This window comes from Peromyscus maniculatus, chromosome 2, assembly GCF_049852395.1.
Source record: "Peromyscus maniculatus bairdii isolate BWxNUB_F1_BW_parent chromosome 2, HU_Pman_BW_mat_3.1, whole genome shotgun sequence".
Taxonomy (NCBI): domain Eukaryota; kingdom Metazoa; phylum Chordata; class Mammalia; order Rodentia; family Cricetidae; genus Peromyscus; species Peromyscus maniculatus.
Genome location: NC_134853.1, coordinates 135,320,693 through 135,333,805, shown reverse-complemented (window position 1 = coordinate 135,333,805; position 13,113 = coordinate 135,320,693). Strand labels below are relative to the sequence as shown.

The 13,113-nt window shown below is 38.7% G+C and overlaps 1 protein-coding gene across 16 annotated transcripts in view; it reads left to right on the top strand.

Moving 5' to 3' along the window:
* Window positions 1-13,113, top strand: part of Mast2 (microtubule associated serine/threonine kinase 2) — a 173,615-nt gene that overhangs the window by 62,666 nt on the left and 97,836 nt on the right. For 13 of the 16 annotated variants that reach the window (XM_076564842.1, XM_076564841.1, XM_042271654.2 and 10 more), the window contains one exon: window positions 12,166-12,197. The exons of the other annotated variants lie outside the window; for them this stretch is intronic. In XM_076564842.1, coding sequence (XP_076420957.1) covers window positions 12,166-12,197 — 32 coding nt within the window. The remainder of the gene's footprint in view (window positions 1-12,165; window positions 12,198-13,113) is intronic. 16 annotated transcript variants of the gene reach the window in all.

The following is a 13,113-nucleotide window of genomic DNA, read 5'->3' as shown; positions in this document are numbered from 1 at the left end:
TATACTCTGATGGTTAATCTGGATTGGATTAAGAAGTATCTAGGACAGTGGTTCTCTCCCTTACCAAAGCTGTGACCCTTTAATTCAGTTCTTCATGTTGTAGTGACCCAACTATAAAATTATTTTCATTGCTACTTCGTAACTACTATTATGACTTGTATGACTGGAGTCAGCACAGGACACACCAAGACCAAGTTCTCAGCACAAAGGAGATTTATTTGCCCCAGAGGGACAAAGGACAGGGAGTCAGAGACAAAGACAGGAGATAGAAGAGGGAGAAGGGAAAGGAACAAGGGAGGGGGGAAGGTATATTTGCCCCAGAGGCACAAAGGACTGCCTCTGGATAGAGAGGAGAGGACATGACCCATAGGCAAATGGCAGTTTATAAAGGGAAAGGGGGAAACCCATGTTAGGATGAGTTGGTTTGTTTTGATTGGGTGTGTTAATTAGGGTAGCCAAAAGGGGCTTTTGATTGCTGGACCCAAGAGCTTTGATAGCTGGACCTTCATGATTGGCCTTAGGAGGCGGAAGTGGCCAAATAAGGAAGTAGACCTTGGTGTCTAGCTTTAAGAATGTAGTCTGTTTTTAGCAAGGGGGAGAAGGGTATAATGCAAAACCACTTGACAACATGTTTGCCATTCTCGGGCTTGCTAGATAGATAGAGCCCTTCAATGTAAAATTCCTGATATGTGACCTCTGTGAAAGGGTCATTTGACCTCCAAGACCTACAGGTTGAGACCACTGATCTAGGAGATTAGTAAAGCATACCTTTAGGGGCATATGTGATAGGGTGGTGGGAGTAGTATTTCAAGAAAGGATTAATTAGAGGGAAGGGTGATCTACCTTGAGTATGAGTGATACCAATTTCTCCCCTGGGAGCCTAGATGGAATAAATAAGGAAGAAGAAAGCCCACTAGCACAGGCATTTGTCTTTCTTTCTACTTCCAAGACACTGAAGTCTCTGGAACCATGAACAAAGTAAATCTTTCCTTCCTTAAGTTTTTTGTTTGTTTTTTAGTTATTTGGTTACTGTGACAAACACACACAAGATCGCACTCTGTGAATTCCTTAGAAAGTGTGTGGGAAGTTCAGGGAGGGAACCACCTCAGTTGGAAACAGCTTAATATATGGATCTGGCCTGGACTGGAGTTTGGTAGGGCAGTGGGGCCCTGATTTCAGTCTCTGGCACTGGGGGAAAAGCTCAAATCAAACTAAGCCAAACTACAAATCAACCCTTCCCCTAACTGGTGACTGTGGACATGAAGGACAAGCACCAACCTTGTGACTCTTGCGTGCATATTTTCTTGTGGGGGTAGTGGTTATTGCCTTTGGACACTTGGCATTTGTCTTTTCTTTGAAAATATTTTATGGGTGTAGTTATTTTGAATACTGAGTAATACATACATAGGCAATGATTCCCACATGGCATCACTGAACATGTGTAATACCATCAGAAGTTTGCTTTATGGTAAATGAAAGGGAGCAAGTGATTTTTAGGATTTAGTATGTATAGTCATCTTTTTTTTTTTTTTTTTTTTTTGGTTTTTCAAAACAGGGTTTCTCCGTGTAGTTTTAGAGTCTGTCCTGGAGCTTGCTCTGTAGACCAGGCTGGCCTCAAACTCACAGAGATCACCTGGCTCTGCCTCCCGAGTGCTGGGATTAAAGGCATGCGCACCGCCACCCGGTGTGTAGTCTTCTCTATAACTTCAGAATATAGTTCATGTACTTTTGTTTTTTCAGTGTAATCAGAAAATATTTTCTTTGTTTTGTTTCTTTGGGAAGTATCATCTTCAACAGGAAGTAATTTGCAAATGCATAAGTTTGAAGGACCTACAATGGTTAATGCAATTATAGAGATTCTTCTAGCAATAAATATTAGAGTTTGGGGTACAACAATAGTTTTTAGAGACTAACATTTTATTTGAGGAAGTAGTAATTGGAAAGGGGTAGGTAGTAATTATAGGAATTTTTTTTTTCTTATTTCAAGAGGGATAGATGTTTGGCACACTAATTTAAAGTTTATAAGAATGCAGAGAGTTTGAGGTAATGGGGATGTTGGGTCAGGGGAGGGGTGGTGCAAATAATGAGGTACAGACCACCAAAGTTTATTAAACCAGAAGCAAGCTTTATTCAGAGAGGGGGGGGAGGGGGGGCGGAAAAGAAGCTTCCAGTCAACTGGGACCATAGTCAGAGTTCAGGCTTCTGATACTGTGGCAATGGGGGCATATTTCAAGCCCCTTTTTAGTAAGAAGTAAGCATTAGGCATGGACAAAAGAATTTTTACAATTTCGAAGTTCAAACTTAGAGACATATGCAATTTAAGATTTACAGTTTCTATTAACAAGGTTTTAGCTAATTGAGGTTTGTAAAAAGACTGAAGTTTTTCCTAACACAGTTAATAGTGTTTGCAAAAACCTGCAGCTTTCCTGATATAGCTGGTTTCCCATAGCAGGGAAGGATATGAAACAGTGCAAAGCAGGTAGTCATGTGTGGGCATTTGATTAAAGTTTATTGGATGAGATGTACTAGGAGTCATGTAGAACTCATTAAAACTTTACTTTGGTCCATGGCAGTTGTTGATAGTAAGTGGCAGGGGGGTTATCGTGAAAAGCTAACTCCTGCCTGCAGAGAGCCATTGTAAAAGCTAGCATTAGGTTGTTGATAGAACTTTCCAGTGGTAAAGCAAGGAAAACCATAGTCAAAAGTTTGTTTGCTGACAGAGCTGATGGCTGTCAGCTTCCATTTCTTTAGGCTTATAACTTTATATTTCTATATTTCTATCTTCTAATTCCTGGACCCTTCAGGGACAATACTTAGATCAGAGAAAGTTGTGATGAGCTTCATCTGATATTAGAATGTATTGTCAGGGGTGCTGGAGAGACTGCTCAGAGGTTAAGAGCCCTGGCAGCTCTTCCAGAGGTCCTGAGTTCAGTTTCTAGCAACCACATGGTGGCTCACAACCATCTGTAATGAGATCTGGTGCTCTCTTCTGGCCTGCAGGCATACATGCAGACAGAACACTGTGTACATATTAAATAAAAAAATGTATTGTCAGATAATACTGGCTTTGTTTCTAAGAGAAGATGATGAATCAGAGAATTTATGGTTATTTGTCTAAACTCAGATATCTGGTTTTTTTTTTTTAAACCAAACATACTAGTTATATTTTCTGGGATAGGGAAGATTGGGAAGTCATTGTTCCTTTTACTGTCCTTACCAGATTAGAGGCTATTTCTTTCTTTCTTTTTGATTTTTTTTGAGACAGGGTTTCTCTGTGAAACAGTCCTGGCTCTCCTGGAACTCACTCTGTAGACCAGGCTGGCCTCGAACTCACAAAGATCCACCTGGCTCTGCCTCTCGAGTGCTGGGATTAAAGGCGTGTGCTACTGCCGCCTGGCTAGAGGCTATTTCTTGTTCTACTAGAATTTGGTCCTTTTTGGTAATCTGGATGGAGCCTTGGGTGTGAAATGTAGGCCTTATGGTGTAAGGAGTGATAAGGAAAATAGATCTGTAAGATCAATTTCCATGTATTTATTCGGTGGATACATTTTCTGTCCTATAAAAGTTTTCACTTTATATAGTTGTGCTTATCATTGTTACCTAAAATTATGCCCATGTTACTCAGTAAAATTATTTTTTAAAAAGCCGGGAAGAGGCCGGGCGGTGGTGGCACACACCTTTAATCCCAGCACTCGGAGGCAGAGGCAGGCTGATCTTTGTGAGTTCGAGGCCAGCCTGGTCTACAGAGTGAGTTATTTACAGGAAGAGTTATTTACAATATTTTATGTAGATTATTTTAGATGCTAGGAAAATGGAATACATTACCCAAGCATATTTTCTGAATACTAGGCATTTGATGTCTGATGAGGGCATTTTTGCTTCACCTTTATGTAGAAGAACCTAGAAAGGCAAAAAAGGCCAAATGCCAAGTGAAGCCTCTAATAAAGACATTAATCTCATTTAGGAAGGCAAGATCCCCTATGATCTATTCACCTCTAAAGATCCCAATTCATAATACTATCACATTGGAGTTTTAAGTTCAAACAAGAATCATGAAGGGGATGCAAACATTCATACTATAGCAAATGAGGATAAATATGGTTTGGACAAGAACAATTTGAGAAGAGGAAATACATTATGGATCTCATTAGCACAGATGCCAAAATCCTTAATAAAAGCCTCCAAGCCTAGATGATTTTGTAGTGGGAGCAGTTATGACTTAACAAATACATTTTATACAAGTTCATTCAGAAAATAGAAGTTACTTCCTTGCCACTTTTTGAGAAACCAGCATAATTATAATATAAAAATGTGACAGAGACTTTATTAAAAAGGAAGCTAGATACTGTTATCCATTATGAAAGTCAAGGAATAAGCTGAACATGGTACAAACCTATAATCTCAGTACTTAGGAGACTGGGGCATCAGAATGTCAAGTTCGGGGCCAGTCTGGTCTATACAAAAAAATTCTGTCTCTGAAATTATACACATTTCTAATCAAATTAATAGGAGAGGGGAACTTTATTAATTTGATATAAGTTATTTATGAAAAACTTCTAGCTCTCTTAATATTTGGTGGCAACATAGTTGAATACTTTCCCCTGAGATTAGATGAGAAACAAGGCAAGATGTCTGCACTTATATTCATTTTATAGCAATTATGGAAAGTAGAAAAAAGTAAAGTTCTCAGTTTTGATAGAAGACAAGATTGTTTATACAGTAAAATTCTAACGAATTTCCAAAATAGTTATGATAAATAATGAATTCGCCTCATATGATAGTTTTTGTTTTGTTTTGTTTTTTAAATTTCTTTCCTTCTTCCTTCTCTTTTCTTTTCCCAACCTTGTTTTGTTGTTTAGGCCAGCCTGGAACCTTCTATGTAGTCTAGACCAGCATCAAACTTGTATTCCTCCTGCCTCAGTTTCCTGAGTGCTGGGTTACAAGTATGTCCCTCATACTGTGCCTGGCTGTATGATGTTCAATCTTAATTACCACTTGATTGAACTGAGAAACATCTAGGAGATTGGTACAGCACACCTTTAGGGGAAGCTGTGATGACATTCAACAGACAGTTAAGAATTCTGGTATAAAGACTGGATTAATCTTAGTAATCACAGTATAATGGGAAAACATATGACAAAGGACTTGTATCTACTATACAAGAAAAGGAGACAGGCCAGGTGATGGTGGCACACACTTTTAATTCCAGCACTCTGGAGGCAGGGGCAGGTGGATCTCTGAGTTCAAGGCCAGCTTAGTCTACAAAGCAAATTCCTGGACATCTAGGGTTGTTACACAGAGAGACCCTGTCTTGGGAGTGGGGAGGGGATAGGGACGGGGTGGAGAGGATACTATGAAAGATACTTTACATATGTACTGATGGCTAATTAACACATGAAAAGTAGATGCTCTGCACCACCAGTCATCAGGAAAATGCAAATTAAAGTCACAGACCATATATATATATACATATATATATGTATATATTATATAATATATATGTGATAAAGTGTAAAGGACTATATAATATATATTGACATGAATATAAAATAGTCTACATTCAACATTCCTACATTATTAATGCAAGTATAGCAGATTTTAGCTAGGACGTGGAGCTCTTAAAACTTATGCTAAGCACCTGGGAGGCAGAGGCAGGCGGATCTCTGTGAGTCCGAGGCCAGCCTGGGCTACGGAGTGAGTTCCAGGAAAGGTGCAAAGCTACACAGAGAAACCCTGTCTTGAACCCCCCCCCCAAAAAAAACAAAACAAAACCAAAAAACCAAACAAACAAACAAACAAAAAACTTATGCATTGTTAATGAGAGTATAATATGGTACAGTCACTTTAAAAATACCTCTAGTCTTAGTTATATAAAAATTTCTTTTATAACCAATTCCACATTCTTATGTATTTTCCTAAGGCAAACAAAACATAATTTATGAAAAGACTCATTAAACAGCCCCAAACTGAAAGTAACTCAAATATCTTATCAGCAAGAGAAAGCAGTATTATCTGCTACTATTATATGCATTAGCATAGATGAATTTTCAGTATACTGTGCTAAGTGAAAAACAAAACCCTACATAAAAAGTTTCATATATTGAGAAGCTGAGGTATGAATGAGGATGATGAGTTCAAGGCCAGACTGGGTTACATATAGTAAGGTACTAGAGAGAGAGGAGGTATCTTATAGTTCCATTCATATAGAATGTTTAAGCAGGGAGAAAAATATATCTATAGTAAAAATATGTTTTATTTTAACAGAGGAACGTTGGGAAGTTTATTTACCAATATAGACGAATTTCTAAATGGCCTTATTAATAAAAACAAAAACAAAACAGAACCAGATATAGGGGTGAAAACCTGGGAGATCAGAGAAATAGGGAAAGCCACAGCTAACCTCCGCACCTTACCCACTCCTCAGCTTCCAAAGAGCGCTACTTCCTGTCTCGCTGTGCCTATTTGCCTTGCTGTTTTGACATATGATTTGCTCTCTCTCTTTTTTTTTTTTTTTTTTTTTTTTTTTGGTTTTTCGAGACAGGGTTTCTCTGTGTAGCTTTGCGCCTTTCCTGGGACTCACTTGGTAGCCCAGGCTGGCCTCGAACTCACAGAGATCCACCTGCCTCTGCCTCCCGAGTGCTGGGATTAAAGGCGTGCGCCACCACCGCCCGGCGATTTGCTCTCTCTCTGTACAGCTACATCACTTCCTCTTCCTGCCCAGCTCTGTCACTTCCTGTCTGTCTGTACAGACCTCCATGGTTAACTAGTGTTAGAATTTAAGGTGTGTGCCACCATGCCTGGCTCTGTTCCCAGTGTGGACTTGAACTCACAGAGATCCAGACAGATCTCTGCCTGCCAAGTGATGGGATTAAAGATGTGTGCTACCATTGCCTAACTTCTATATAGTGACTGGTTTTCCCCCCTGATCTCCAGGCAAATTTTATTGGGAGACACAGTATATTGGGGAACACAATACGTCACCACATACCAAGAAAGGCATGATAGGACTTTCTGATTTGATAGACTTGTTCCAGGTTTTAATAGAAATGTCAGTTATCAGAGTATGTGCATTTATCAGTTACTGATTGACACACTTAACATTCAGTTTAGTATTTGCCATGTTGAAGAGACTTAGAATCATAGGCACTTACTGAACTTTGCTAGTGAAATACTTGTGATGGGTATAGAAGTCTACAATCTACTACAAGATGCATTAAAAACAGATAGATACAAGGTTAAATATGTAATAAAGCAAATAAAAAAAAGCTGTACCACTTGGGTTATAGACATAAGTATTATATCTATACATATACATACACATACATACATACATACATACATACATACATACATACATACGTCTCCTTAAATTTTTCTCAGTTTTTTAATGTTTCTTGGGAGGCAAATACTATTAGTAGTATAGTGGAATGCAACTGTTCTTAATTATAACTTGTAAAAAGATACTATAATTGCAACATATATACGCTAACTTGGAATTGATAAGATCTGTATAATATTCATGTGGCAGGTCAGAAAAATTTTATTAAAACAATGTTGAGCTGGAATGATGGCTCAGTAATTAAGAGCACTAGCTTCTGTTCCAGAGGACCCAGATTTGATCTCAGCACCCACATGACAGATCACAACCATCTAATATACAGACGTGAATGCAAGCAAAACACCCCACACATAAAAGAGATAAAATTATAAGACAATGAATGCAGTTTTTTAAAATCTTAAAAAGGGACTGTGAGATGCCTTATCAAGTCCCCGAATGTGATGGCCTGAATTCAATCCCCAGGTCCTGCATGATAGAGAGAACTGATTCCTGCAAGTTGTTCTCTGACCTCCACATGTGCACTGTGGCATGCACAGACCTTCCCACTACCAGGAAAAAAGAAAGAAAGAAAGAAAAAAAGAAAGAGAGAGAGAGAGAGAGAGAGAGAGAGAGAGAGAGAGAGAGAGAGAGAGAGAGAGAGAGAGAAAGAAAAAGAGAGAGGGAGAGAGAGGGAGAGAAAGAAAGAAAAAGAAAGAAAAAAAATTATACATACTGAAGAAAACATAAATAACAGTATGTTCTCTGCTAGGCATTTTGTGTTGTAAATATATGAATTCTCTCAAAGTCAGCTCTAGATTGAACATGATGTCAGTCTAAGTATATGTCTACAAGGTGATTTGAAAGTTTATATGGAAGAGCTAAGCCTTAAGAAAAGTTCCTATAATTTTGATTGATAATAAAGAGGTAGGATGGACATTGCCTTATAAGTGTAAAAATGTATTGCCGTGGGTTGGGAGAGATGGCTCAATGGTTGAGAGCACTGGCTGCTCTTTCAGAGGACCTGGGTTCAATTCTTAGCACACACATAGCAGCTCACAGTTGTCTGTAACCTCAGTTTCAGGGGACCTGACACCCTCACAAAAACATGCATGCAGGCAAAACATTGATGCCCATAAAAATAAGAAAATTAAAAAATTATATTGCCAGATTATAGCAGCTGAACCATGTAGTATAAGCAATATCTGACAGTCCAGTGGGATAGCCAGACCCCTGCACATATGACAGGTGTGATGTTGCATGTCACTTAAAAATTGGAACATTTGGGGGTAATTGATTTCTTTATAGAAATAAGTATAATGGCATTTCTATCTCCCATATGACAAAATGTTCTAGGTATATCAACAGACTTATTATGTATATGTTCATGTCTTACATAGGGGAAGGATTTCTTGCATACATAAAAGATTATAATATGAAGGAAAGTGAGTTCGAGGCCAGCCTGGGCTACCAAGTGAGTTCCAGGAAAGGCGCAAAGCTACACAGAGAAACCCTGTCTCGAAAAACCAAAAAAAAAAAAAAAAAGAACATTGGACATTTTAGCCTTGATAATTATACAAGCAATTATAAGTGTTTAAGATTAGATCTAAATCTGAGAATGAAAAAATGTGCAAATCTTTGGAAGTAGAGGGTTATTGGTCCAATGGTTCTTTGGAAAATTTTGGAGTGTCTGATAATATTTCTGAAATATTATTTTTCAGGAACTTTTTTTTCCTTTTTTTAGATAGGATCTGATATAGCCCTGGTTGACCTCAGATTTACTGTGTATTTGAGGATGACTTTGAATTCTAATCCTCTTGCCTGTACATTTCCAGTGCTGGGATTATAAGTCTGCTTTACTTTACAAGTACAAGAAATATTTTGTAGATGTATTCTAGGAAATAAGTATAAAAATGTGTGCTGGTCAGTGGTGGTGCACACCTTTAATCTTAGCACTCAGGAGGCGGAAGCTGGAGGAGCTCTGAGTTGGAGGCCAGCTTGGTCTACAGAGTGAGTTCCAGGACAGCCAGAGCTATACAGAGAAATCTTGTCTTGAACAAAACAAAAAAATGACTGAGGGATCTGGATGCAGAGATCCACGGTTAGGCCCTGGGTGGAGCTCCGGGAGTCTAATTAGCGAGAAAGAGGAGGGTTTATATGAGCGAGATTTGTTGAAACCAAGGTTGGATAAAGCACAGGGACAAATAGCTAAACAAATGGAAACACATGAACTATGAACCAAAGGCTGAGGGGCCCCCTACTGGATCAGGCCCTCTGAATAGGTGAGACAGTTGATTGGCTTGATCTGTTTGGGAGGCATCTATCTAGGCAGCGGTACGGGGTCCTGTGCTCATTTCATGAGTTGGCTGTTTGAAACCTGGGGCTTATGCAGGGACGTTTGGCTCAGTTTGGGAGGAGGGGACCGGACCTGCCCAGACTCGATCTCACTCCTGTGGGCTGTCATCTCCTAACTCAGCCTTCCTTTTCCCAGAATTCTCCTTGTCTGTTTATCTGGCCTATAATTTCTGCCTGGCTACTGGCCAATCAGCTTTTTATTTATCAACCAATCAGAGCAACACATTCACAGCATACAGAACATCCCACAGCAGACAAAATAATACAAAATGCACACAAAAAACCTTGAAGTCTGTTTTGTGTTGACCAACTACTCCTGGGCATGGGGCCTGCCCTAGAGTGTGGTTTATGTACCCAGTTACACTCCATTGGAAAAAACTCGAGTTTTAGGGAGTTTTTTTAAAAAGGGGACTGGTGAGAACTGGAACTTAAAACACTGAAAGCAAGTTACAGGGGCCCTGGTTCTTATTATAAGGGTGTATATAAAACCTTAACTAGAACTATCCTTAATAATTAATGTAGGTTTCTTTTAACGTATTACAGACACATAGTTATTAACTTTATATGATTTAAGTTAGATGTATATGGTTTCATATGTGAATAAGTATATGGTTTCATATGTGAATGGAGGCCAGAGAGTATCATTTCTCAGAACAGTCCACCTTGTTTTTTGAGATAGGTTCTCTCACTGGGACCTGGGGCTGCCCTATTTGATGAAGCTGGCTGACCAGCAAGCCCCAAAGATCTATCTCTGCCTCTATAGCACTGAAATTATTAAGCATCTGGGTTTTTATATTGACTCTGGAGGACTAATTTAAGCTCTCATGCTTGCATGCTAAGTACTTTACCAAAACTGTCTCTCTAGTCTTTGTAATCATCTTTTGTTTTGTGTTTTCTGTATTATAATGTTTGACTAAAATATTTTAAAGCATACTCCGCCTCCATATTTGTTTTATATCCTTGCTGCTAATGATATGAATCATTTATAATTCATTACCAATTAAATGATGGCACAAAGAGTTACTAGAATCTAACCTGGGAAGGTGGTTACATCTAGTGGGAAACATAGTGTAACCAGCTGGGATATCTTTTTAGCTTGGAGTTTTCCTGCCTTGCCCACAGTCAGGACAAATCTCTCTCACCTGCCAGTCCCACAGCTGCTCAGACCCGACCAAATAAACACAGAGACTTATATTGTTTACAAACTGTATGGTCATGGTAGGCTTCTTGCTAACTGTTCTTATAGCTTAAATTAATCCATTTCCACAAATCTATACCTTGCCACGTGGCTCATGGCTTACCGGTACTTTACATCTTCCTTGTCCTGGCGGCTGCTGCATATCTTCCTTTTAGGAGGGGAGAATAAAAAGGTCATATTGGCCATTTGTTTTATTAATATCTTGTTTATTTTTATAGTTTTTGTGCCTTTTATGTAAACTTTTTGTGAAAGTTTTTTTAAAGGCAATTAATATGAAAATTACAAAAACCAAAGAAAAATGGTAATTGATAGTAATTAAGACATAAAATCAATAATTATAACATTTTTGAGTAATATAATGCATACAGTGATTAAATTGAAGAAACACCAGGCAGTTGTGGTGCATGCCTTTAATCCCAGCACTTGGGAGGCAGAGGCAGGTGGATCTCTGGGAGTTTGAGGCCAGCTTGGTCTACAGAATGAGTTCCAGGACTACACAGAGAAACCGTGTCTCAAAAGAAGAAAAAGGGGGAGGGGGAGGAGAAGGAAGAAGAAGGAAGCAAGTTGGGGTGTTTTATCTAATAAAGATGGATTTTAACAATTTGATTATTTAATGAACACATTTTAAGTCTCAGCAATTTATTTGAAATAGCTTTTGAAATCCATAAGTTCACATTTCTGTGTTTTTTTTTTTTTGTTTTTTTTTTTTTGGTTTTTCGAGACAGGGTTTCTCTGTGTAGCTTTGCGCCTTTCCTGGGACTCACTTGGTAGCCCAGACTGGCCTCGAACTCACAGAGATCCGCCTGGCTCTGCCTCCCGAGTGCTGGGATTAAAGGCGTGCGCCACCACCGCCCGGCCACATTTCTGTGTTTTATGTTGTCATTTTATGGCTGTTTATGTTTTAGCATAATGGTAAAATCTCTTCTGAATGTAAAACATGGCTGAATATTGGTAATAGAGGAATATTTCTGAAATGGGTATGGACAAGTGAATGCTCAGAACTTTGTATATCCCTGGCCGTTTTACAAATAAGTATATATATCAGGCTGGCTTGGGACTCATAGAGATCTGCATGTCTCTGCCTTCTGAGGTTAAAGGCTTGCACCATCATGCCCAACTTTCATCAAATTTTAGAGGCAAAGGAAGAGACTACCACATAGAAAGTGTGCTATTACTAAGACAATGCTAAACATTTCTTAGGCCATTTAGGCAGGTTCACAGGATTCAGATGGGTGCTTTTTTTTTCTTTCTTTTTTTTTTTTTTTGTCTTAACTTGTTTATGTGTTTTGTTTTTCAGAAGGAATTGAGCCTTCCAAGGAGAGGCAGCTTGTAAGTAGTTGTTCCTTACCATTATGATTTTGTCTGTGATGGTCTCCTGATTGGGAACTGTCTTAAGAACCTATTGTTAATATCCATTGTAGAAATCTCATTCAAGAGTCTTTTTTTCTGGATGCTGGAAAGATAGATGGTTCAGTGGTTTATAGCAGAGGACTTGTGTTCAGTTCCCAGCACCCACATGGTGGCTTGCAGCTATCCATAACTCCATTTCCAAGAGATCTGATGCCCTCTTCTGACCTCCATGGGCAACAGGCATACTTAGGTAAACATTTAGTACACAGACATATGTACAGGCAAACATTCATTTCCACTTTAAAAAAAAAAAATCTCGTTTTCTGCTTATGTTTCTCATTAGGTCAGAGACTTTTTCCCTCAGTAACCTCCTTGCCCCAAGTCCCCTTCTCTGGCCCAAATTTTGCCTAACAGTTCGGTAGAAGTGCTGTCACATACTCATCACAATTATATTCTTATTTTAGGATTTACTTTTAGTAGATTTATTAAGCTAAGAATGTTGGAGTATTAAATCTGAAATTCTTTGTGTCTGTTATTCTACAACATGGCTATGGTGAGGCAAATGGTTCTTCTGATAAGTTGGAGCAAATGTTGCTACATTTAGAGAGTAGATTAAAACAGGTTCCCATTCTCTTTTAATCTGGATTCAAGGTTAGTGGAAATTGGAAAGTAGTCTTTGTCCTTGGATTTTAATTTCTTATGTCTTATTTGGGTACTTTTTTCCTAAGAATTCTTGGGGATTCGTTGCTGATTTGGCTAATTGGAATCTCTAGAATGTGTGTTAAAAAGCATAATTTGGTGTTGGAGAAGTAGCTCAGTGGCAGCAGAATATATGCTTAGCTTGGATGAGGCTCATGCATGAGGTTCCATCTCTGGCAATGCAAAGTAAATAAAG